Below are 25,787 nucleotides of genomic sequence, written 5' to 3'. Positions count from 1 at the left end.
TGGCTGCTGCGCACCCTCCTCTCGCTCCTGGCGCTCCTCAGATGTTGTCTCCAGCATCATCATAATCATTATAATCGTCCGACTAAGGCATGACACATGCACGCACAGGCCTTGTGTATCACGCATGCTGCTCCCGCTTCAAAAGTCCCCGCCCCACAGCAACAGCAACAACAGCAGCAGCAGCAAGAATACTGATAGTCCCGGAGCCCAGAGTGAACTCGGCCCAGCCCTCAAATCACACAATTCGCTTCTCGAACCGCTCACCCCGACCTAACGCAACACCTCACAAGCTGTGTCTTTCACACCGACAGCGTATTGTGGCTAATGACCTTCAATCGCGGCTTCAGAACGGCAAGATAGTCATGTACTCTGACGTATTTAAGAATTCCAGGCGAGGTTAAGACGACTAAACCAACTGAGGTTAGGCGGGCTTTGCGTGCAAGTTCGAAAATTTCCCGTAAATTCATAGAACGCTGTCCTGTTGGGCAGCCGTGATAAAGTCTGTAGTAAAGTGCATACGTACAGATCAGCCGGTTGCCGGCACGAAGGCAAAGCTGGACCAGCAGCGTAACAACAGCAGCAGGCGTGGCTTGGGCGCCAGCGAGGACGTTTTCCTCGGCAGGCCTCGACATATCTTATGTCTATTGACTGGTAGCTAGCGCCTGACGTCACCATTATGTCACATGATGAGGAAACGCTACCGTATTACTATGAGACTAATGAATGCACAGCGGACGCCAACTGCACGACGGCTGACGCCAGCGCTGTATGTGACGAAGCCTTGAAAAGATGCATTTGTCTGCACGGACTTTTTCGGTAAGTTACAGAATCATGACATGACACAGCCCATTGCGTGTCTGTCTATATCGAATGAACAATTTCGCTCAGTTTCAGTGTGAAATGAAAAATCAAAGTTTTTTAAAAATCGCTACGATGTTAGACGCTTCGGTCGGGCCTAAAATGATAACGTAACTTGAAATTCGTGTTAGTGAAAAGCTTAACAAATGTTTTATGTTGAATAACAACAACAACAATAAACATAAAGGTGTACTCATATTTTTGTGAAAACTTAAATATACATTATGCAATAACAAAATCGTTTATAACCACTATTTTCCTTTTGAACATTTATTTCGTTTATTTATAATCTGTATGTGATACATTTTTAAGAAAGATGCTAAATCTTTGTTTATCTGTTTATTATGTACATGAAGAAATTTTTTCCATTCTTTTTATCTGGACAAAGTCGATCACGGCTATGCATCAAGTGTTCATTTCAAACGTTGTCTCTCAGTTATAAACTGATCGATTTAGATACCAAACATTCGAAAATCAGGTCAAAAACAAACAATGCACCGGAAAACTTACACGATCTCAAGGGAATAAACTCGAAATAAAAACGATTTGGACACTTATCTTATAGGAATACTTAATTTGACAACGAGCTCTGTCTTTCAGCACAATAAAAAATGAAATCGAATATTTATTTAATACAAAAGCCGCTTATAGCCAAATCAAAGATTAGCGATTGCTTAAATGAAAGATCAGAGCGCGCAAACTCAAGACCAAAATATGAGAAATTTTATGGAGGGACGAGCGTGTAATTTTTTAGCTTAAAAACTTCTTCTTTCCAAACCTCGGGGGTCTTCTAGGCATCCATAATATAACTTGTAGGTGATACACTTGACTAGACACTATGCATTATTTTTCAGTTATATTTATATCAATCTTTTCATTATCAGTAGAAAGCCAGTGACCAGAAAGGAAGATGGTGTGGTATTTCGCAAGGCAAACAGTTTTAGAGTCGAAAGTTCTGCTCCACTAGACCTGACGACAAAGTTATGATAAAGCAGATGATAGTGCAATAGTCGTTATAGCCGAGAGTGAGGAATTGGGAAGTTCGTTGTCGACAAAATCCTCTTTAAAACTGTGCCTGCTGTTTTTGTATCGTATAATCAACGACACAATAAACCCTGAATTGTAAAGTTCAAAAATGGGATTACTTTGACAAACGTTATGGCTGCCATTTTGGTGCATAGAAATGCTCGCTTAAACTAGTCTTACAATAATAGTAAGTAGTTCAAATTATGCCACATTAAGTTAGAGGGCCGTCCAAGTTGAATTGACATGATATTTGTCAATCTGTTTCGTCATGTAGAGATACTACTATCCCGGAAATTCGGTGTGTGTATGGCAAACGATTGGACCAGTGGTGCAGCTCAACAAAACAATGCTATGTTGTCAACCGCAATACGAGTTGTGTTGGCAGCTTTATGCGGAGCTTATGCAAATGTCAACATGGGTAAGACTTGACCACGATACCCGCCTATCCATACACATACATATATAAGATGTATATTTAAGGTTAGTATGCTTTTATGCGGTCGGGCACTTCAGTCGAATAGCCCGATGAAGGCATGTTGTTTATGGGATTAACACGCGCATGAATCTTTAAAGATGGTCGAAAGATGGTTGCTTGTAAAAATGTAGCCTTTTTTTCTATAAAATTTCTCGCCTATTTTAAATCAGTTATTATATTTGTGCCTACCATGCGTTCGCAGTTGTTCGTAAGCCTCGTAATTATTATGCAATAGTAACATATTGTCACACAAAACGCATTCAGTAAAGCTGGACGTTAAAACTAGATTGTTTTCCAGAAAAGAGCTATAATCCTGGCTAGAGAAGATAGTTGCTTCATCTAGTGCTATCTAGTGCTAAAATGGTTGGTTCAGTTATTGTGATTCCAACCTTCGCCGTCTAGAAGTAGTATCAGCTAGTACCACTCGACTGACCTTTATAAAAGTTCTTTTCGTTTAGCTTCGGCGTGCTGTCTACGCGATACTAGGTCTGGGCATCTCCTGCAGAAGCAAAATGAAGGATACGAATGCCTTTGTGAGTGAGAATTTTAACAAGGCACACAAGGTGCCTTTTGCAGCGATATATTCCTGCTTTTATAAGAAAACGTGTGACTTCGCAGAAAATCATAGGGCTTCTCTTCCATCATTCTCAGAATAGCCAACTATGTATAATCGGTTGTCAATATAGTGTTGTCTTGAATGTGTGTATCTGGACAGATTTTACGTGGAAGAGGCTACTCAGTCATGCATACGTTACCCCGAGGGAGAAATGAACATGGTTGACGAGGCAGATAAAATAATGTTTTTCAATGCTAACTTTCTTGCATTCGCCGTGTTCGTGTTTCTTGGAATTGTCATACTCGCAATACAAAAGGATCTCATTTGTGATATCCTCAAAGGAAAGATTTCCCCCTTGAACGATGCAATGAATGCAGAAAATGCAATTGAAGGTAAGTCAATATACCTCCCACGCTGTAACATAATTAACGAGCAGTTTTCGTCTCGCTTTACAATTTGATCGTACGTCGGCACTAGGCAGTACAAGGATGCATATTCTTACGCTGTTTTTGCCGCATTCATATCACTACATATCCTACATGGACACATGTTTATGTACCTATATTTGCCCGTTGTGGTCGCCGTTGCGTTAATCATACAGTATACAAATGTTGCCATTTGTACAAACTTTATTCGACCCCATTGTCTCTACTAAACAGTTGCCGATCATTCAATAGAGCATTTATGGTTTCTTCAAGTACTAAGTAAAGAAGATGACTGGACCTTTGCTTGTTAACTGATTGTCATCTTTACCCACTAATTATTATTTTGCCATGTAAACGTGACGTTTGCTGAAGGGACATTAACAATTTTTTCGCTTTTCGCACCTGGCAAAAATTCAGGCGTCGATAGAATCCAAAGCACATCTTCCTCGCCAACGCCGACGGCCGGTCCTGTCGGTAATGATGATGAACCGGGTGCGGCAGCTGGTAGCAGTACGCAGTGTACGCAAGGCGTTTTGACAGCCACAGAGATCGATGATGGCCCAGAGGAAATTGCTGTTGAAGCTTGATAACGGATCCCCTACCAATGACGAATGAGTATCCGGCCTAACGGTTAGATGACACAGAAGCGTCTTGCATCGGACATGGCTAGCATAGATATAGTACGCTAAATCCTCTGAGACACTCTCGTAGAAGCTAACACATTTGTCCTCGTCGCTCAAAGTGCTTGCCGTGATGTCGGCGATCTGCAGGTGCCGTTGCTTCAGTCCTGCACTTATCCTTTAAATACGAAGGCGAGCTGCCCGATAAACAATCCACGTCATATACCGTAATCCTTTCGACAGCTGCTTCTGCTACTGAGTCTTGCAGTCGAAACGCTTTCAAGAGACCTGAAGATACAAACGGCAGCGAACGTATATACAATTAAGCCATTTTTCAGGATATAATTACCTCTGTATAGGATGAATCGAGCTAACCCATTAAGCGAAACCCGTCAACCGGAAATTTCTTGCCTAACAGAGGGTCTTTCAAGTCACACTTAGACGGTGCTAGCACCTTGCTTGATACTTATCCAAAGATCGCTATATTATCTTACAACCGGACCACCGTTACGGAATCACTGTCGTTTTATATTGAAATAGCATAACGACGTTCATTGGCGGTTGTAGATGCAGCATAGTGTAAGCGGTTGATGACCACAGAAAAATGTTGTGAACGTGGCTTGAGTCCAAAAACTCAGTGAACTTCTTTTTCTTTGACAATTATAACTGTATAAAAGTGAACATTTATAAATGCCAGCAAAACACTTAGGTGGTTTATAGAATCACCGAGCTCTCGAAAACGGCAATAATACCAGACACAAGTCAAACTGATATCTAAATGCATACAATACATGCATAGACAGAACTGTCATTTTTCACCCGGTTTGTATATATTATGACTTTTAAATCGATGATAACATAGCTAGAATTCGTTAGACGACCGTATTTCACGAACACCGCACGTGGTTGAGACACCTGTAGAGAAACGCGTCAGTGATAACAGCAATATACAATATTTTCATTCTAGAAAAGTTACCATGAAAGCACACAAAATATATCTGGTTGCTGGAAATGTCAGTATGTCTATCACTTGTTACGTGGCATAGGGTTTCAACGCATATCGGCTGGCATCGTATGGAACGACGGTCCATAACACGGTCAAATCGTTTTGGGTATCCCATGCGTGATTGTTGATCGATTCAGACCTCGTTCATGGATGATAAAGCATGGCCTACAGCGTAGTCGGTGACCGTATAATGATGCCGTCATTTCATTCTATGTATTATCTATACGAACAATCTACACTTCCTTTGTTTAAGTGTACTTTGTCCAAAAGCCTACCATCAAGCTCTGATTAAGCTATATGCGTTATATATGTAGATACATTTATACAATGGTACATTTGTAGCAATAAATTTCAACATTATGCTGTGCATCCTCATTGTGCTGGCACGCCATCGAAGGGGAGTGAGTAAAGATTTTGACGTGTCTATTTTCGGCCATTCGCTGATGAAAAATGGGCCAGCTGGGTTTCATCGAACTGCCGCTCGCAATAGCGCTATTACAGATGTAAAAATTATAATTCGAGTGGGGGAAAGAAGATATTCTCTTCTTAAGAACATATCCCCGACGCGCCGGCTACAACAGATTTTCTTAAACAGACTATAGACAGTGATAAATAGACACACCAATACGTGGCATTTAGGCAAAAAGGTCTGTTTCAAAATTCTCTCTCTAAATGCAGCCAGAGAAGTCGAGTTTTCGGTACTAGTCAATGAGGACAATGAACGAAGATTCGCAAACGCTCATTGCGCTGTTACTTGCAGCAGTCTTTCGATGATATGCTATGAGTGATCCGCTTACAATATGTTGCAGTTTGTCGAATTCCGCCACGAAACTTATTTATTTCAATTTAAAATTTATAATTTTAAAAAATAATTAAACACAATGTGAGTTTTTATCATTGCGAGCAAATGGGGCAAAGTCATTGGCCAGATTGAATAAGGAAACGAATCTGTGATCTTCGACAGCAAACCCATCCCTTCACCCGCGCCTTTCGAGCTAGCCACCGCCGAGCGCATTGTAGAAAATCAAGCTCTTATTTTCATGTTAAAATGTCTTTGTCGCTTATAATTCTAGGTTTATATCATTGTAGTAAACTATATTGCTATTTTTGTCGCGCAAGCATCCATTGCGTTTTTCCTACAGTTTTCCAGATTCTCCGAAAACATCTCTAGGCACTAAAGGCCTTGTATTTGTTTTATGAATTATCAAGCCGTTGGCCGATGATAACAAAACAACGATTTATACGTGAGTCAAGGTATCACATACACGATAGCTTGTTTATATATATATATAACGATTGTTAAGTACATCATCATTTGTTTGTTACATATTTAAATATTGACTTCTCTATTATATATACACATGAATAGATTCAGACCTATAAATATACATGTGTACGAGAGTACTATTTACGTTGCATAAGGCATGTGAATATATATATAACAGGATAATTAGTAGTTAGCTCGTTTGACAGTGAGTGTTGCTATGACGGCAACTTTGGCGTTGTTAAGATGAGAATCATCATCTGTTTGCTTATTGGATAAAGTAAGGGAACTGATCTGGGTTCCGCCCTTCGCTGATGTGAATCTCATCACGTTTTATAGCTTCAACGATATAGTTAGCGTGAAAATGCTTGCTAATTACCTCGATATTTAAACTAAATAAGATACATAATACTGTTAATATTCGAAAATCATACAATGATTATACTGGGTCATCGGAGAGGCCGTTGCAGAGAGGCAGGAAAGCCTAGACTCACAATTCATTCAGGGCTATAGATGCCGTCTTTAAGTGTACGGTTTGCTCATAACCACCCCTCATCCTGCTTGAAACTAGTACAGAAGGAAAATTGAATATATTTTTTAGGTGTGCGCTGTCTTTGAAGGGTGAGCTAACAGGTAGGTAGAGCAGTGGGGAATATATCGGACCGGACAGCACACTCTTAGCGGACGATGTCTTCGCTTCCCTAAAGCAGCTTGTACGTATATGTAAGTACACTCCATCTTATCATATAAGTAAAGATATGTTTTATCAGCCAAATGCACAAGCAGGCCGGCTTGAAAAGAGCACTTTGTCTGAGCGCCGACTGATAATGCCGATGCCTGTAGTATTATTTCCAACTAAAAAAAGCCAACGATCTGTGTAGACATTTGTCGAGCGCGTCCGCTGAGTGTTGACACAATGTTTAATCATCGAAGCCCTGTAATATTTAGGAGATTACATTTTCAAACAATTTTTAGGGTTTTTGCGTATTTGCTACTCGTCGTTAATAAAGCTCTATGTCACCTTGATAATGTTCCCAAAGGAGACTCGACATCTCAAAGTTATTTATCGTATTATTAAAAACGTTGGTACTTGATGAAAAACGCCAAAGTGATACGACAATATTTTATAGGTCGTTTGAGAAATGAAGACCTTAAGGCCATTAGCCTTAACTCACATTCTCTCAGACTGTATAACGGTCATAAGCGTAATAACGTTTTTGACTAAATCCTTTCAACATGACACATAATAATTGTTGCGGATGAACATGTACGTTATTTACGATACAATATTTATTGCAAATCGTACTGAATAACCATGTCGAAACGCTTTGCACCGGTTGTGAAAAGCGGTAAAAAAAAAAAAAAAACCACTAGGCAAAAGCCATAGATGACAAATGCTGATATTTAGAAGTGCGGTTCATTGACGGCCACCTTACTTGAGAAAGTGTGACCAACGACTCACAATCTATATACGTATACAGATATATATATATATCGTTCGAAATCAATGCGGACGAGATCAGTATCAAGGATCTGGGATAATTACAAATTGCTTTTTGCGCAATTTTCAACCACCTTTTACTATATGAAAATCGTGTTTGGATACCTCGTGAAGACAAAAGATCATGTAATCTGTCTAGTTCGGACAACCAATGAGCTTCATAGTTGCCATAGGGATACGTCTGACTGAAAAGCATGGCAACTTTTCGCCTCCGTCAATGAAAAGTATGGTATTTTAGTTTAGAAAAAATAGGTTTTCACTTATTGTCAACAGTGGTAGTTGAACGCATGCCCGCTATAAACACACAGCCTACCAATATGTTCTGCACATATATATATATATATATATATAGCGCGTACAGATAATATGGCGATAGAGGTTACTACCCCGCTAGTTAGTGCCTTACTATTATTGATTATAAAACGAAAAGATTGTGATTGAGTAACGTCAGGGATATTAGCGGCAATGAGGTAAACGCATAGATGAAGTGACGTTGCGTAATGATGACCTAATACCTATAATGTATCATTAACATGTGTTATTCTTACAGACAAATAAAACAAGACTAAATACAGAATGTTTACCCAGTAAAAGTACACAAACCCCTACCCCCCCCCCCCCCGCCCGACAACACAGGGTGATTTCATTTGATCTTATGCTATCGAGGGTAATGCATAACAACGCCTCGCCGATATGCTCGAAACAACCATAATAATATTACAAGTTAATAAAGCTAAAAAAATTTCATTCTTCTGTTCGATGTGTTTTGTCTTTCAAATCTGATATCTATGTTTGCTGCACGATTATTTTACAACTTAATAACATATTCCATAGTGTAAAAGCGAACTAAACAGTATTATGACACACTCTGTTGCTTTTGTGAAGTGGCTTGTTTTTTGTGCAGTGCTATTGCTACAAAATGTTTAGTTAGTATAGTTTCATTTAGTTAGTCTTTTTACTAGAGTATTCATAAAATAACTTTAATGAGCTGGTAGCAAGGAAGCGCTAAAACTTCGGTGCTTCTAAGCTACATGAGACACCACTATAGGACAGGATATTAATAATAATATTGATAATATGCTTTCTGAAACAGAAAGCCAGAATTAATCGTCAATCTACTTATTTTGAAATGCTATTAGTCAGGCCAAATAAAAAGCTCCCCTATTCAAAGAGTCTATAAGCTGAAAGAGACTTTGGCATATGAGTTCCAGCGAATTACATAGGCTACGTATTTTCTACCACTACGCCAGTCTAGACAGCTGACAGAGTTGAAAGAGATTTGGTGAACGAAACGTTTTACAAAAATGCATTGAGCTGTGCTAAAGGTAAACGTACTGTATATGAGATTTTAGCCTTTTGTTTTGCTCTTCTGCTCGTGTTCTTCCGGAAAAATGCCATCTCGTTTTTAGGAACCTTCAACGGCGGGACCCAAAGAGTGGTCCAGAGTGCGCAATGCCATTGAGTCAATGTTTCTTTGTTTTCTTTTTGAATATCTTCACAGTATCCGTCGCGCGCGAGAAATAACAATAACAGCAACGTGTAGATGTCAACCTTTTCCCTTTCCCATTCTAGCGTATTCGTTTATCCGCTGGTCCTCACCCAAAGCCGAAGGGAACGGCGGCAGAAGGGGAAAGTCGGTGAGCATGCACACTTCGTTCGTCTTCGCCGCCACTCTCTCGCTTCGTTGGGCATCCGCTCTCACCGAAGCGAGACAACGACCCTCGCGCACTCCTCTCGCTTATCAATGTGTTGTAGCGAGCCTTCTGTAGTCTGCCTGTGCCTGCCTGTCAACACAGAGGCAGTACGGCTGACTGGTGGGAGAGAGGCATGCTGTGCTAGGGATAGCCGCCGATTCAGGCGGCTCGACTGCCGCTGCTGGTTGAATGCTGCTACAAAGCAAAGAATAGATTAAACCGTAGACGGACCTACGCACAAAAAATCATTGTCGAGTGTCGAGAAACGCTTCACTTGGAAATACCTTGCTCTGGAATGGCCTAGCTTCCAGTACCCACCTTGCCAGCCAGTACTGTTTGGTCGTTGCTTAGGTAATAAGAACAAAAACAGTGACCGAAGGTGTACGCACATACACAAGTACGGCAGGAGTGTACCAAGACTAGCAGCCGTAGTGGGTAAGCTACGCGTATCCAGAGAGTGACGGCGCACGACGCTCCACACAGTTGTTGTTGCTGTTGTCGTCGTCTCGACGAATTTGTAGAATTTGTCTCTTCCATCTTCTTCTTCACTAATGATCTTGGGGACGACTACGAGCCGACGCTGCCGCGCCGCGCCGTTCGCTGACAACGAGGGCAACGATTGTGAGTGTTCGGAGCTCTAATTATTGCGATTCATTCATCACTTCGTTCGTCCTATGGGAGTACTTAACGAGCGACTTCAAATCTCTTTCATTGATTGATATCTTTTTACGTGCTCTACGTATGCTACCCTAACGTCGTGACCTTGCGCGAAATTTTTGCGGCGCGGCAGCGTTGTCGTTAATAGTATTCTATTCTCCGTGTTATTCTACATATCCGTTCGCGAGACACTAAACGATGGAACAAGATGATTCCTTCGAACTGTTGTTTTGCTCAGATGGCTTTCACTGTGACGGTTGCCGACCCCTGCGACGGCGGCCTTTGTCCCTCAGCTGCAGGGATTGATATGGACGATGAAGACAAGACAAGACGAAACCGCGAAGTAAGTTTCTTTCTTCTTCTTTACTTGCCTGTTGTTCACAGGCGTAATTAATAATACTATCAATATTATTATAGTGCACATATATGCAGCCCAGAAGCGTCAGGCCAGACTCGGCGGCCACTCTAATAGGTTGACAAACAGGGAAACAACACAAATCCATAGAACTAGATGGAATGAATAATAGCCGAGGCTAACTATTTATTCCTACTACTAATATTCGCAAGCCTTTAAGAAACGTTGTTGCACTGCCTGCCAGTTGGACCTAACTTGGAATCGATAATATGCAGGTCCGGTGGACATAAAGTTTAGATCAGCTGTTGTTAGAACAGTGAGCTGGCAGCTGATAACAGCAACCTTTTACCTGTTAACGATTCTGCGGTTGAAGATAAATACTCGAGCTAGGATATAGCGCCTTATGGTAGCTGGTGCTCATTTTTGTCTTTCACTTTATACTGAGAAGCCCCTATGCGCTTCGATGTATTTGAAATACACACTACCATCTGACTATATGGACTTGATGTATCAAAAACAACTATACAGCATAAGACACGCCATTGCAATGCTCGAAGGTGCCGTTAGAAAATGAAGAGCTGATCTGCTACTTTTAGCCCAGCCTTGCGTCACGGTAACTGTGCATGAAGCTTGACCCTATTTTCACGTCTGCCTTTGTGTATACGGGTTATGCTCGTGTACTAATGGTCACCGCAAGCGAAACGTTTGCTGGGTCACGTGGCATCTTGTGTAGAACCTCTGGGGACAGATTTTTTCTAGTAGCTCCTCCTGGTGGCTGTGCTATCAGTCAGTCATTTAATTTCCTGTAACTAGCTTTTAGCTGTAACTTTCGCTGGCTATTGGGGATGGATAAATGATCGATGAAAATAAATAACATTTCGTTTATAAACAAAGGAGAATAAATAATTTGTGTTTATCGTTTATGTTATTAATATGCTTATTAATATAATTAACATCATCTTCACGGAAATCCTATGCAATTTGAGATGCTATTATCAGTTTATTTCTCTTTTGTCTTTTATTATACATTTTAATCATGGCAACACTCTTCCAGTTCCTTACTTGGAGTTACTGTAAGCGCTTAATTTATTATTTAACTTAAGCCAAACATTTGCTGACATCGTAGTCATACTATATCTCAACTTCGAACCCATTAAACGTAAAGTTGATAATACGATCTCGAGCTATGTATCTCTAGCGTAACTTCATTTCGAGGTATTCGTATCCCTGCGAATATAGCCTTATTGGATTATCATTTAAAACTATTCACTTAGTAAACATATATTGACCCTACAACGGTGATGTTTTCTTTTCTTTCCGCAAGTCAAAACATTTAAAGTTGTCTACTATTTAACAGAGAACGTAAAATGCTATCAAAGATGATTTAGCGATTTTTGGGTGTCCCGTATCAGATATTTACTGGGTGTCTGCTGGTTTGGCTACCAGCAAAATTTGGGGTGCACCGACCAGTCTTGTATATATATCCGATTTAGGTAAAAAATTCACTTCAGCTAAACTGTCAGTGATAAATGTCTATATACCTTTTAGGGAGAAAGGACCTCGAGCATCAATACGTCGTGCATTGCAAAACTTAGCGATTGATGGGTACCAGATCTTGCTACAAGTAACGGATTTGCACCATACTTTGTAATGTTACATACATAGCTTGCTTTAACAAAAAACCGATGCCAGCTTTATGGGGAGCTGATAGAAGATGTGATTCGAAAAAACTTTCCATCATGGAAAATCCAGCATGGAGTCATGTCGCTACCTGTGATTAGATCAAAATGCGTGTGGCGCTGCGGGCGCTAGCTACAACGAATGCTCAAAACCTCTACCCAATTAAAGCATCGAGAGCCGACTACTTATGTGGAAACATATCGTATCTGAAATTAAAATATATTTAAGTTTCAAGCCGGCAAATTGAACCTAGTGCTCTTATTATGGAAGTGAAATGTTCGTATTGACAGCGCGAGGGGAGGACATCAGTCAGTGAAAATTATGTCTCTAACTAGTTGGCATGCTTTTGTTCAGCAAACGTCTTTAGGCCTCTTTTTTTCCCTCGTTTATAATTGTATCGGGCAAAAAGAATAGAAAGTTAGTTATCAAAACCTCAGGTGCATAACGATAATAGACATGATAAATGGATCATAAATTCGATTCCCGTCGTTTTATAGGGTACCCTTGGAGCATGTGTGGTGACGTTTGGGATCCAATCCTGGTTTACTTGGGGACACAATTCTGTGAATGGACATGGAATATGTATCTCTGTGAAATGTAGTGAGCCCGTTTTATCCCATGTCTTCCAAAGGAAGAAGTAAAGCGCGGCAAAAACTTAGTCTAGATGCAACTTTATTGGGCGAGATTTAAAACAACGAAGCAAAAATGATACATTGCACGCATACTTAGCACAGTTCATGTGCTTTACGTAATTTAATGGAATGGTAGCTTGGAATTGATTGGAATTGTATTAGATTAAAAAAATACGTTTATGTATAGCGTAGATCATCCTTTAACCTCACTGCTCAGCGGAAACGTTGATTTCATGCGCTGTTGATGTGCTTTTGTTTTGCTTTTGATATTGATATTTTCAGTGGTTGACGGAGCATCGAAAAGGAGCGTTGTTGTGGCGGGTCTGTGGTTGCCCCAATAGGAGCAGCGCAGCTGAGTCCAAAGCGCCATTGTGAGTGCGTCCTACAACGTCGTTGACTTCTCGGCATCTTTCTAGGGACCATTGCTCTAGGCGAAGACAAAATGGGAAATGGGACAGCAATGTGAAATCAGCCTGATTCGACACGGGCGCTTTGCACAGTGACAAAGAAAGCCGTAACTTTTCTGCTGCCTATTGCAAGATGTTGGCCGACCTTGTTCAGCGTTAACTCAACATGTTATCGGTAGATAATTTTGGCAATCTGGTTCAATCAATTTGGTTTCGATAATAATCATCGTTATCAGCGTCTCTATAGACATTCGTAGCTTCGACAGCTTATATTAATCGAAAGCAAAGCGTCCTCGTAGGTTCCCAGTATAAGTTGAACCTATAAATCAAACAAGTGGACTAACTACCTAAACCAACGGCCAGACAGTTGCGTGAGTGGCTTCATGAAATGCTTTGATTCCACATAGGGCTTCGAATGATGGGATCGTCCCTATGGTCTTCTTGTAAATCTATGCAGATCTGAATGTTACAATTATACCAGTCGTCCTAGTAGATTTTATACATTCGGTTAAAACCTGATCTTGGATAGATTCGAGGTCTTGCGTGTTCTGATTGTTGTGTTGGCATACATCTTATTTTTACCACCTCTTTCCCATAGGTTTTCAGAGTGAACTACGTATACGAGGAACAGATATAAAATCCAAAGCGACAAAGCTTGGTATACGAGTGATACCCTAGGTATAATAATAATACTGAAATGTATCTCCATATTGTGCCGTAAATGCTCATGTCTGAACCTCAAAGCTAGCTTCTAATAGGACTCTGTCGCATACGAAAAAATGAAATGAAAACAAATGAAACTCCCGTTGTACAAATTAATATTATCGCAAAAGTTGATCATTATAATACTAAAGAGCATCGTGTGAATTAATGGAACCTTATTCATCGTAGTTGTTGTAGATAGCTTGCTAACGTTTACGCCCTTTTGTAGAAATAATTTGCTTTGTTTTTTGTCGTCCGGGGCCGTTTCAAACTGTAACGGTACAACATACAGATGGCCGTGGAGCTGCTCCAGGTCGTGTGCTGATGCCACGCCGATGGGTCGCTGGTGCCCCTGGGGGCATAGGCGACAGAGGCGGCAATGTTGACTTCAAGGCGAGCAGCCCCAGTTGGATTAGAGGGGCCGTTAGAGTCACTTTGGCTCTTGCGGCCACGGCGATTTTAGCTGGACAGAGCGTGCATGCTGCACCGACCCTTGAATGTAGCGTAGACATCGAATGTTCAACGAGGGACGCCTTCTCTGTGTGCGATGCAAACCATAGCATCTGTGTTTGCACTCAAGGCCGTTACAGGTTAGCATTGTCACTATGTTTCATAGATATTCATGTTGCTGAGAATATCGTGATGTGGTACATGGAAGAAGAGGAACATGGAAAAGCATGACACAATTTTTTCCCAATTTTTCTACAAAACAAAAAAATGTTGGTAAAGAGCTCAGAGTTTTCATATAGGAGGTGTCTTGTCTTGTCACAAATTGTCGCGCCGAGGAGTTCAAATGTAAACTTTCATTCATTCTACCACCCTGTTTTTCATTCAAGAGGTGAAAATTAAGTCCATCGAGAACTAAGCGGTCGGAAAGATAGGGCCGAGGAAGGCGAAAGTAGGCCTGCTATGGAGTAAAATAATAGGTTTACACTTACATAAGAAAAGATTTAAAGTCTAACAAACGTCTATTTCAGCACTAGACGGCTCTAGTAAAGATGTTATTTTTTAAATAGAAATATATCTTTTACACCAAAGAAATTAAGATAAGCCTTTTCTTGCACCTTCGCCTTCCCCATCCGCCTTCGCATAACGTTAAATAAGATATTGCGAATACTTCAAAATTATTAATAGTTAACCCTCTTTTTAAAAAGAAAAGTACAGAATAGAAAGTAGGCCCACACTGAGACGTATGTAGGACCTCAGCTCGTTACGAGTCTGTGTTAGCTAGACATATATGCTGTGATAAATTAAATATTATGGTATATATTTATAAACACACGTTTACTGGTATGAAGGCGCGGTGCGAGTGGCTATGAAGTGCTTGTTTCTGTCATGTATGCAAGCATACAGAGGTGCTAACAATGCTTTTTACAATAAACCGCTAGTAACAATTTGCTAAACTGTCCTGTAGGAAGACGAATACTGTCGCTCGTATCCATGGGTACACTTGAATTATTTCAGTGTATATTTCTCGGTAGCATTTTAAAGCTAGATTCTCAAAATCAGAGCGTCACATAAAACCCTATTTCTCTTTTTAAGTTTTCAGCAAAACGCATCGGTAAGTCAGTATTTTGTAGAATCTGCTTGCACTCTAACGGCTTCAAAATTGTGGTCTCGAAGCATGAAATTGATGCTATACGGCTTTGATTTTACTTGTCTTCACTGTTTTCTACGGAGCCAAGATGGCGTCATCGAACTTTTCTTAAGTGATACCTTGTGTTTATGTTACTACGCGTCATTAGTATTCTATGATGTTCAGATCGGCCTTTGTGAAGCCACTAACGATCTTGCTTTTTTCTTTTGTTAACATTTCGCTTTTTGTAAACAGTTGGGCGTCGTACATTATGGGCGAGCAGGACGACGTACTCCGCAGTCTTCATATTACTTATTAGCTCGAATGTGTGCAGGCTTTCCACTAAATCCTATAGCATAGTTCATCAGCCATCGTTTTTGGTGTTTAAAAGAATCGTGCGATTCTTTTCTTGCATGGTAATTGTGGTACTGAAAACCATCGGGACCGCCCAGATCGATTCCCAAAAAGTCACCCCAACTTGTTTGATTCTGGTAAATAAATTTTGTTGTACCTTGGTATTTTCAATTTATATGAGTGAAGCAATTTTGATTACCCGCCTGGCTACTTATCTACCCACAGAATATTTGTTACGAAAATGTCCCAAGCACGAAAGACATTTATATTACTAGCAGCCGTTTCGACAGTGGCGATCGACTTTCTTTCTACTTTTTTGCCTTTCCTTCTAGATCTTAATTTGCTTGCAGATAACTTGCTTGAAATAGACGAATGTTTATTTCACCCTAAAGTAAACTAAATACAGAATATAACGTTCAAATTCATTCAAGTAAATGAGGAATCCAATTTGATGCGCTCAGATGCTTGAAATACGGCTAGAGACTCCAGCGTACTCCTCAACACGGCGTTCGATTACCTCTAGTTGATTTAGGGAAGACTATTCACTATAGGATGCTTCTAGTTCCATTTGATATATGGCTGGTTACAACTTATATGACCCGAATTATGTCAATCAATTATGACCAGTTGATACTAATAACCTAATAACCCTTTGGATTTTAGCATCCATATTATAAAAACGATCTAGCCCGCTACCCTGTTTCCTAATAACTTTGTTCCTTTCATTATTGAATTTTGAATCAAACCTTAAAGGTCTTCAAATTTACTTCTCGAAAGGCTTTGTTTTACTAGAATATGCAGTTACCGGTCCGAAGTCTACCCGCCTCACTCGAAACTAGACATCGAGGCTTTTTCAATACACATGTCCTGCTCGCATGGCATCGAAAAATACGATCTTGATCACACCAGAAAAGAAATAGGCCATTTTCTTATGCTGATATCGATGTAAATGCTTCCATGCACCTTAATCTGCGTCCAGATGATCCTAAAAAAGGTGACTCATTCATTACCTGTCAGAAAAGGCTAAGAGTGAACGGGTACTTAAGGAAAGTGTTCATGTAACGAACACGCAGATGAAACTAAACAATTTAAATAGCTAAATTGTCAATCGTAATTTAAATTCATGCGTAATGGTCCTATTCTCTTTGGCAAAATATAGGTAGACTGACTAAAATAAAATCAAATTAGAGGTTACTCAAGTTGTTACTATGATTATTATTACTGGTTAGCTAACATACTCAAATAAACTTTTCGAAGACAACCATATACATAGATAGTCTTTTCATGAACAGGTTGTTTGACCCTTTGTTAGATTAGTTTATGCCTTATAAAGGCTTATCCTTTGCTCTACTAATCCGTAACCAGGCCATCGGAAAACAATACCGTTTTTTCCTTCCTTCAAGCGATACTGAGCTAGACACAGATAGCATTTAGTGATAATTATTGTTCTGCCTTTATTCGTTTATCTGATCTTGTGATATTTCAGAGAACCACCATACAAAATCATTAAATGTTCAGTAGGAAAATCGTATAATGAGAAGTGCCGTTCGTCGAAGGAATGCCTGCTCGCCGATCAGTACTCAGACTGTATTGGAGGTATCTGCCGTTGTCCTCCAAGGTAAGCAATAATAACGAAATATTCTGTTTAGTACAACGTAAAAAAGGAGGTGCCGATGTAAATTTTATAACATACACATAAGGACGTACAAGCCAGACACACTCGCTTCTATGTGACTATTTGCAGCGTACATGGAGTCTAATGTATGCGAAGACGGATGCTATCACTAACATGTGCTTGATGCAACTATTATCTTTCAACATATATAAACAGCTAAATCCATAACCCAAATGGCCAGATCGCTTGTTCAAGTAGCGTCAATGACAGAAATAAAATAAGAAAAAAAAACGTGACGAAACTTAAATATGACTCCATGTTATATCAGAAAAAGGGCTTTACTTCATCCGATCACGACTGTGCAATATCCAATAGATAAATTAATTTGTATGTAATATGAAATTCTCAATGGCATATTTTTTTTTTTTGGCATTCATTTAAACAATACCTACATTAGCAAGTGAACTAAGAACCATTTATTTTATGCTTATTCAACTCTTAATTTTCAGCTATATTCCGATTCCAGTTGCGAACAATAGCCTGAGCCTATTTCGCTGCATGATCGATCCCTTCTACCTTAGCGGCGACCACGCTAACCTAACGTTTTTTAAGGTTAGCCCCGTACCGTTGTTAGTTATATGTATAATTCTCGTGTACTTGGGCTATCAGCGTGGTGCCAAGGTGCCGCAGAGGAGAGGAAGTTCTACAACCAATCGGCGAATCGTACCAATGTGGCGTGGGGTTACATTTCATCAGACAACACCCGTTAGTAACGGCTCGGGATCGGCTGGGCCGAGTGGTCAGACAGCGGTTACGCCACCGCGGAACTCGACCAGCGGCTCATCAGGAGGGGGAGCTTTAGGTGGGGTGTCTCAGATGGCCGTTGAGAGCGGTGGTGGTGGTGGTGGACCGGGCTCTGGAGGCCAACGCAGAGAGTCCTCCGGTGGAGCTGTGTCAGCAGGAGCCGGCGAAAGGGACTCCCGTCGTGGTCGAGGGTCCGCGCACTCCCGGCGCGACTCAGGGGCGAGGGAACGCCAGGAGCGGGGAACCGCTAATGCCCATACTCATTCACATAATATTGCAGCCACCCATCCCCATAGCACAGGGCACGCTGTTGGAAGCTGTAGTGGTAGCAGCAGCAGCAATAGTCAGCAGCACCCCCATCATATACATGAGTTAGCCAACGGCATCTCAGAACGCCGCAACTCAGCAATGTCTCCTCCGCCGCCATACGCGGAAGAAGCGCCACCCAGTTACGAAGACGCGATCAGGGCGTCACGAGTGGCTATGCGCTTAGAGGAGGCGACTGATCTGAGCGGCTTAAGTAGCAACAACAATTACAACGTCAACGCGAACTCATCGACTTCTAGCGACGATCCCCAAAATGTCGTAACGGGCTACGCTCCACGCAACAGCTCACTGTCATCGTCGGGTCGTCGGGATATGCAGCAACAACAAAGCGTGATCGATAACACTGCCTCACGTACTGCGGGCGGTAGCGCTGGTGAAGGACCCGCGGACGCATCAACCATGAAGCCGCCTTTATATTCGCAGGCTTGAAAGAGCCTAAGCAAATAAATGACCTGTTTTAAAATAGAATGAGTCACCATTGTCGAGTGATGCAAACACACAACAAAAAAAAAAAACAATAACAAACAGCTTACCCTTTTAATAATAACTATTATACTATAGCAAACCGTATAATTATATCAAGTGGCGAGGCAAAGGGGAAGAATGTACTAAAGTTTTGCACATACGTACTTGAAGTGGTATAACAGTTATAATAACGGTAATAATGAACAAGCGGTTAAAAGATTAAGCAAAGCAAAAGCGGTCATTTTGGTGGTGTACTTTGAAGATTCTTGGAAAAAAATTAAGGTCCGCCCCGACCTGAAAAGGGCAAGGCCATGATCTAAATCGTGTCGTAACAAAACAACACATCATATGAGAGCTTTATCTAACGGTCAAGTACAGAAGATGTTGACGGCAGTCGATTGAATCTCAACTGAAACATTCGCGATACCGCGTGTTTGAAGGTTAAAGGGTTATTGCAGCAAGTTAGAGAGCTCATTGACAAAATTGTAGATGATAAAGTCTGAACACTGCAGAGGAAGGCACTGCTAATTGCAGTAGCTGTCTGTAGCCATAAGTGATATAACAGTCGATGCAATCAGATATACAATAGCAGAAAAAGATTGATCATAGTTTGAGTGATGACAGCGGAGTCTGTGCGCAAAATTCACTGCCTCACAATGTTGAAGTCTGTCATGATCTCATAAAATGGTGAAGTCCTCTGAACGGACACACAAAAAAAACTCACTCAACCCCTCCGCAAGATGTCAGCTAATTATATCTAGCAGCAACACAAACGTAAAATAGACAGAATTACCTGCGTCTTAAACGAATAATGAATCTTACTATTCGGGTCAATTAGCAGTTGATGGTAGAGTCGACCCTGACGAACAGCGGCAGATGCTCTGGAAAAGACGCATGCGAACCGCGCAGTTCTTCGAAAACACTTCATAATGATCTCAGCTAACCAGAACCAGCTAATAACCTATCTAATTTGTACGTGCATTAGCCTAAACTTATTTGATCCAACGCATAGGTTCGCTCTAGGAACATAGAAGACAAGGGACTTTTGTTAAAGAACTTCATACCCAAGAGTGTGGTCATCACTCCGTAATCTACTCCGTAGAAGGGGGCGGAAATAGGTTATGAGGTCGACTGTTGCCGACAACTCACACGGAACAGATATATTACATTTGACAACATGTATGGCGCAGTATTTTGGTAGGATCGCAAACATTTACAGCTTACGCGTGTATGAACACAGCAAAGGAGGGACGTAATTGTTTTTAAGTTTTTTTCAGCGGTTGAATTTGATACATATAATGGCTCTCGCTGCATTTTTCAAGCCTTCTGAAAAGGCTTTCTTATAAGGCATTTTTTTTTATTAATATTTTCATTAATAGTCGAACTTTATACGCGTATAAATAGCAGTTGCATACAGATACAGTCATCATTATATTAGTTGAGCTAGCATAAATGTTACTGACATTACTAGGATACGTATGTGTATATCAGTCGATATTAAAAATTCTGTTCTTCGGTCCCAAACATACGGTTTATCCACTCTTTACTGTTAGTGTGGTAACGTCTTTCTATCCAGCCGTACGAGTATAACAAACGAAAGATCTGACTAATGATATGATAAATTCCGACGGTGATGGTAACAAAGCAAACAGAAGCTGAGGTTGGTAGTTCTCCAAATATCAGTGCATGTTTTGACTAAGTTTTGGGTTTGAAATCCGTTGGGTCTTTGGAGATATCTAGGAGCGAAGAGATGCTCGCTTGTAGCGTAACAAAGCAGTACTTGGCAGTTGTTAAAGCCATTGAACGGGCTACCCGAAAGCGCCTCGTAATGAGCCATCGCAGTTAGTTGCCGCGAAGTCTGTGTTACCCACCTGTAGGCCTCAGACGCACACAGCCATGATCATACAGAGATACAACATACAAATGCAACACAGCGACCAGTATCTCAGTGAATCAGCCACCTTAGAAATTTACGATAAACGAAGTTCAGAAACGTATATCGAAAAAATCAACCAAAAAGACGGTACTCCTAAAGTTACTCATAAGACATACACGAATGCAATTCAGAACTAACGTCTTGTCAGTCAACAAGGTCACATACGTATTAGCTGAATGAAGGGACGAGCCGTAGCGTGTTGTCTCGGTAAGCAGCCAAGCGAGGCGAAAAGCAGACGTACCGTGTCCGAATCGAGAACACAATTCGGTCAGGACACGCCACACATCCATGGCCGGTACCGATTATATGACTGTATTGACTGCAATTGCTAAACAGCGCGAACGCTATGGATAAATAAACTTGAGAAAACGGAAGACTAACGTTGAAACCAACGAAAAGAAGACGAGGGACTCGAGAGAGAGAATCACAATTATCATGTTATCTATGGTTACACCAACTACAGCCGCTAGGCGAATAGCAGACAGTTTGACAGAAGGAGGCGACACGCCGGGGCAGAGAGATGAATTAAATGGTAAAAACATTTATAGTATTTTTTCCCTTTTTCACTTTGTCCACTTTTCTAACGCTCGATCGACTTCCAATTTTTCCCAAGTGGGGTCTAGAAGCAACAAATACTAATTACAGTAAAATAAGTACAGCAACGCTGTTTGGTGACGAGAACGTTACGGGGTATAAACAACGCGACGCTGGCTATTGGCTGCTAGGCAAAGATTGTAAGCTGAGACTATACCGCTCATGTATTATATAGTAGTATTAATCCCAATAGAAACAATACTAGCGATACGATCCATAGGCTATGTGTAGGATTAGCGTCGTGTGGCAGAACTAGCCAAGAGCCTCTTTTCGTACTTTCCTATTATAGCAGTTCGCTTACATGACATTATCATGAAACAGGCCATAATTATAGTACATCTACTATTTAAATACATAGGAAATAAGCAGCAGTTACACTAGCGCCTACTATAAAACGAAAGGACGGGGTACCTGTTCTCATCGTTCAAGTAGGAACAAGACGCCATCACTTCATCATTTTTATACGGACTTCATGAAAAAAGACGGAAGCAGACCATATTTTCTAACGCTAATAGATAGATGTTGGCGACAGCTCCAATGAAAAGTCACTTATTATTACTACTACTACTACTTCTTCTACTACTGTGACGGTTAGCAGAGACGACAATAGTTGATGATGTGTGAGTAAAATGAAGGGCAGGGTGGCATTACGTCTGAGTAAAACTGATCTGTTAAAATAGCTTTTTGTCAGCTTTACTACTGCAAGTGTTATGTGGGTCACTGGAATGAATGTAAAGGAACGTGCTATCAGCAAGGAAACATACAGAAGGGTAGAACTCGCTCGAAACACTTACGTTTTACTTCTGAGCTAGTTTATTTGATATGTATTTTTATATATATATATATATATATATATATATAGCTAGCTTGAATAACGATTTATATTGGCGTTACGTTGTGCGTCTAGACGCTCGCTAAGAAAGTCTACCGACAAACTATATGTAGATAATGGAGCCGATAGAATTGCCTAGGCGTTGCCAGCAGAGTATTGACACTAGAAGAGCTTACTAGCTAATTTGTTTACTGTTCCTAATTGTATGCCGCTAACGAACACAGTTGGTTTCCGTGTGCCAAAACAATGTGCTTTGATACGAACTTGAATAAAGAAAAACGACAGTATGACTCATATTATTATTATTCAGTATATTGCAGAAGAAGACAGAGACGATTATTATTTATATGTGATTTTTCTGTAATCGAGCCGTAGATTGTAAGCCACCGTCGCGGGGCTATCGACCTTGTATGTGCACGTGCTCATACTGTGATTCTCACTACGTTTAATCCATCAAACCTATTTGTTAACGGCCGCTGCCAATTCGTCTCATTTCGATTCAGTACACGACGATTCCTATATCTCCGCCAATTCTGTGTTCGCATTTACACGATGCTTTCTACTATCATCATATTTATCAGTGCACCATTATAATATACATCATAGATCTATTGTGAAATGCCCACCGCTCATTGCATTAAACATTGCTCTCGTCCCGAAACTTATTGCCAGCCCCACCCCATCCCTGAAGGATCGTTTGCTGCGACTCGGCAGAATTTAGAATTAGATTAGTTGCAAGTCAATATTGCCAACGAATTCGAAATCTGTGATGTCACAAGTTCGAAAATTTGGCCGTGTTATTACGAGCTGACTCAGCAGGGACGTCAGAACGCACCAGGAAAGAGATGATTTCAAGCTGGCGTTTTGCCGTCGCCAATCGACGCTGCTAGCGATGGTGATACACACTATCTGATCGTTTTACGGTGCTGCCGCTAGTCCGCGTCCACTGTACATTGCTGTAACATACTTATTACAAAATTTAATACAGGTGTCAGACAGATGTGTAAATGTAGTTGACGGATTTCAGTCTATCACATCACTGATGGCAGGTACACCAATGGAAAATCGAAACAAGCTAATCCGTGTTGGACGATTTCGTGATCAGATGCTGACTTTCATTTTCAGTAATTTCATTTTGGCCAAGCTTGACCTATTCGTTTGAGAGATACATTTCGGTAATCCTTAACGAAATAAAAAGTGTACTCAATTGAGGAAGCCTATAAATTATGCATTTAGACGATAACAAGCCATTCCAGCCCAGTTTGATATCTCTATGTGATCTGGGATTGCGTAGGCACTGCGGTTTAAAGGTTGATTGAAAAGTTAACTTCGTTTCCGTCAAGAGCAGCCATGTATTTTCTGCATGGAGACAAACAGAGAGATAAGAGCTTTAGACTATTTTGCCAGAAAAAATTATATATATATATATAGATAGAGGTACATGAATTACTAACACCGAACTATATAGGCGAGTGAGTGAAGGACGAAGAAAAAGTCTAAATAGAAGTTTTTGTTCGAGGACAGATAAAAGAGTTGGGTTTGGCGAGTCTCAAAATGAGAAAACTGAGGCCGCATTAGGAATACTTTTATAACCAATTGAAACAAACAAGCCTAAAAACCGATCGATAAAGAATAATAAAACAAAATGCCGGATACGATAATTAAAAAGTGGGGATGGAAACGCTATAATCCGGACGACTATAGGAACATTGAACTCATCGTAGGAAAGCTGTCGTGTGTGAACAAACGTTTACTCTTCTTCTATATGGGACTTAGATCTTTGTTAGGACTGATGCAAGGAGCTATAAACAGCGGCTATATCTAGTTACTCGTCAAGGGACTAAAACTAGCGGAACGTTAAAGCACTTACTTTTAGGACACGATCCTGAGCATATGTGTGCCGACAATTGCACCAGATTATGTGTAGTACGCAAAGCTGACTGTAGCTCTTCTTTTACTTTTTTTTTTTTCTTCTAACTTAGAGTGCAGCGATAAATCTAGTTTTGAATCTTCTTGAAGTCCTGAGGCATGAACATGACTAGTTGGTTTTCTGAGATCATTTGCACAGGAACAGGTAGAGAGAGAGAGAGAGAGAGAGAAAGAAAGAAAGAAAGAAAGAAAGAAAACGGGTGAGAAAGAATGAGAGAGAGAGAGAGAGAGAGAGAGAGAGTGGTCAAAGCTTCAAAAGAGTCTCAACGTTGAATGCCAAAAAGCCAACAATTCTCTCCTAGTTAAGGAATCTTTCAATTGCATGAAACGGTAACGTCACCAGAGAATATATGGCAGTCATCTGATTAACGGAATGATAAGCGAAGCTACACGAAGGGCAAACAGAAGATGCAGAACAGCATACTAACCAGCAAACGACCAAAATAATAGTAACATGGAATTATAATTGAACGAGGACAGGCTGGCGATGATTCAGCCCAAATGAAGTCAGAACCAAGTGGATAAGCAGAGAAAAATAGCAACAAGACGAGCAAAAGTCATGGAAAAAAAAAAGTTGACGCAGCTATCGCGCTTCGATGACGATCCCAACTTTATATACTATTACCATTAGTATTGTTTGTATTAGCATTTTGTAAAAGATCACATTAGTAATTCATACTACGTGACAATGATGAGTGGACGACGAGCATGAGGATGATATTAATATTAAAAAAAGTTAAGTACGCTGGAGAAAGATTATTCTTATTGATATGATCCTGGTGGTGTTGGATACCATAAAATGGTAACGACCGCCGCCGGTAACAGTGCCGATAATGGTGATGATTCGAGGCGAACAAAAGGCTGTGAAAGAGTCACAAGTCGTAAACAATTCTATGTGCTAACACAAAATAAAACACCCAGAAAACTCGGTATTAATTTGTGTTTGCTTTTATGCAATAAACGGTTTGAGTACAGAATGTGGATCACTTAAGCAGTTGTTCTCCAAGGCAAGTCTTATTTTTCCCAATTTAGTTATCTGTATGAAAGAAATGGGTGTCTCTCCTCTGCACAGGGGAGAAGGGGCGGGGGGGAGGAGGATTGAGGGAACAAGCAGTCGAAGCAGTTCGCAGTGATAAAATGCCGACTGCATGAAATTAGGTAGCTTGGGTGTGCTTTTAAGAAACAATACGCGAAGACCTCACAAGATGACATCCATTAACTGGTAGTTGCAATAAGAGAACTGGGAGAAAAAAAGAGGGAGCTACGTGGTCGTCAAGCGAACTGAGGTAACGTAATAGAAACATTTAAATTAACATCTGATAGATGGTTATAAGTTAACACTGGAAAAGAGTTGGCTCTTCATAACTTGGATGATTTCAAAGATGCAAACTTAAAAAACGTGTAATTGAAAGTCAACTTGAAAAATCTACTTATAGACACCATAGCGATACAACGAATCAATGGACCAGGTTAGTTAACGATTGGAATAACAACTGA

General features: G+C 40.6%; 2 protein-coding genes and 2 long non-coding RNA genes across 5 annotated transcripts; 2 read left to right on the top strand and 2 right to left on the bottom strand.

Moving 5' to 3' along the window:
* Positions 1 to 70: 70 nt before the first annotated feature.
* Positions 71 to 8,484, top strand: LOC111244944 (uncharacterized). 2 transcript variants are annotated; one of them, XM_086981311.1, is made up of 4 exons: positions 71 to 816; positions 2,159 to 2,302; positions 3,232 to 3,307; positions 3,758 to 8,484. In XM_086981311.1, the coding sequence occupies exons 1-4, from the start codon at positions 790 to 792 to the stop codon at positions 3,925 to 3,927; spliced, it is 417 nt and encodes a 138-aa protein (XP_086837437.1). In that variant the 5' UTR covers positions 71 to 789; the 3' UTR covers positions 3,928 to 8,484. The 2 variants fall into 2 exon arrangements, with proteins under 2 accessions (XP_086837437.1, XP_022648296.1); XM_022792561.2 differs by having other exon boundaries at positions 73 to 816; positions 3,075 to 3,307.
* On the bottom strand, positions 1,113 to 9,338 carry LOC147757688 (uncharacterized). Its single transcript, XR_015322104.1, has 3 exons — positions 9,067 to 9,338; positions 3,743 to 4,248; positions 1,113 to 2,858 (listed from the first exon to the last, which is right to left on the bottom strand). It is a non-coding gene; the product is annotated as an uncharacterized LOC147757688 (long non-coding RNA).
* Positions 9,339 to 14,182: 4,844 nt separating this feature from the next.
* On the top strand, positions 14,183 to 22,648 carry LOC111244870 (uncharacterized). The gene is made up of 3 exons (XM_022792377.2): positions 14,183 to 14,448; positions 17,275 to 17,406; positions 17,913 to 22,648. The coding sequence occupies exons 1-3, from the start codon at positions 14,183 to 14,185 to the stop codon at positions 18,961 to 18,963; spliced, it is 1,449 nt and encodes a 482-aa protein (XP_022648112.1). The 3' UTR covers positions 18,964 to 22,648.
* A 4-nt stretch (positions 22,649 to 22,652) lies between these two features.
* LOC147757687 (uncharacterized) lies at positions 22,653 to 24,762 on the bottom strand. The gene is made up of 2 exons (XR_015322109.1): positions 24,232 to 24,762; positions 22,653 to 23,720 (listed from the first exon to the last, which is right to left on the bottom strand). It is a non-coding gene; the product is annotated as an uncharacterized LOC147757687 (long non-coding RNA).
* Positions 24,763 to 25,787: the final 1,025 nt, after the last annotated feature.

Source organism: Varroa destructor, unplaced genomic scaffold (genome assembly GCF_002443255.2).
Source record: "Varroa destructor unplaced genomic scaffold, Vdes_3.0 BEIS01000002.1, whole genome shotgun sequence".
In the NCBI taxonomy this organism is placed as follows: domain Eukaryota; kingdom Metazoa; phylum Arthropoda; class Arachnida; order Mesostigmata; family Varroidae; genus Varroa; species Varroa destructor.
The sequence above is the reverse complement of the archived record's forward strand: the minus strand, read 5'-3'. Positions and strand labels throughout refer to the sequence as shown.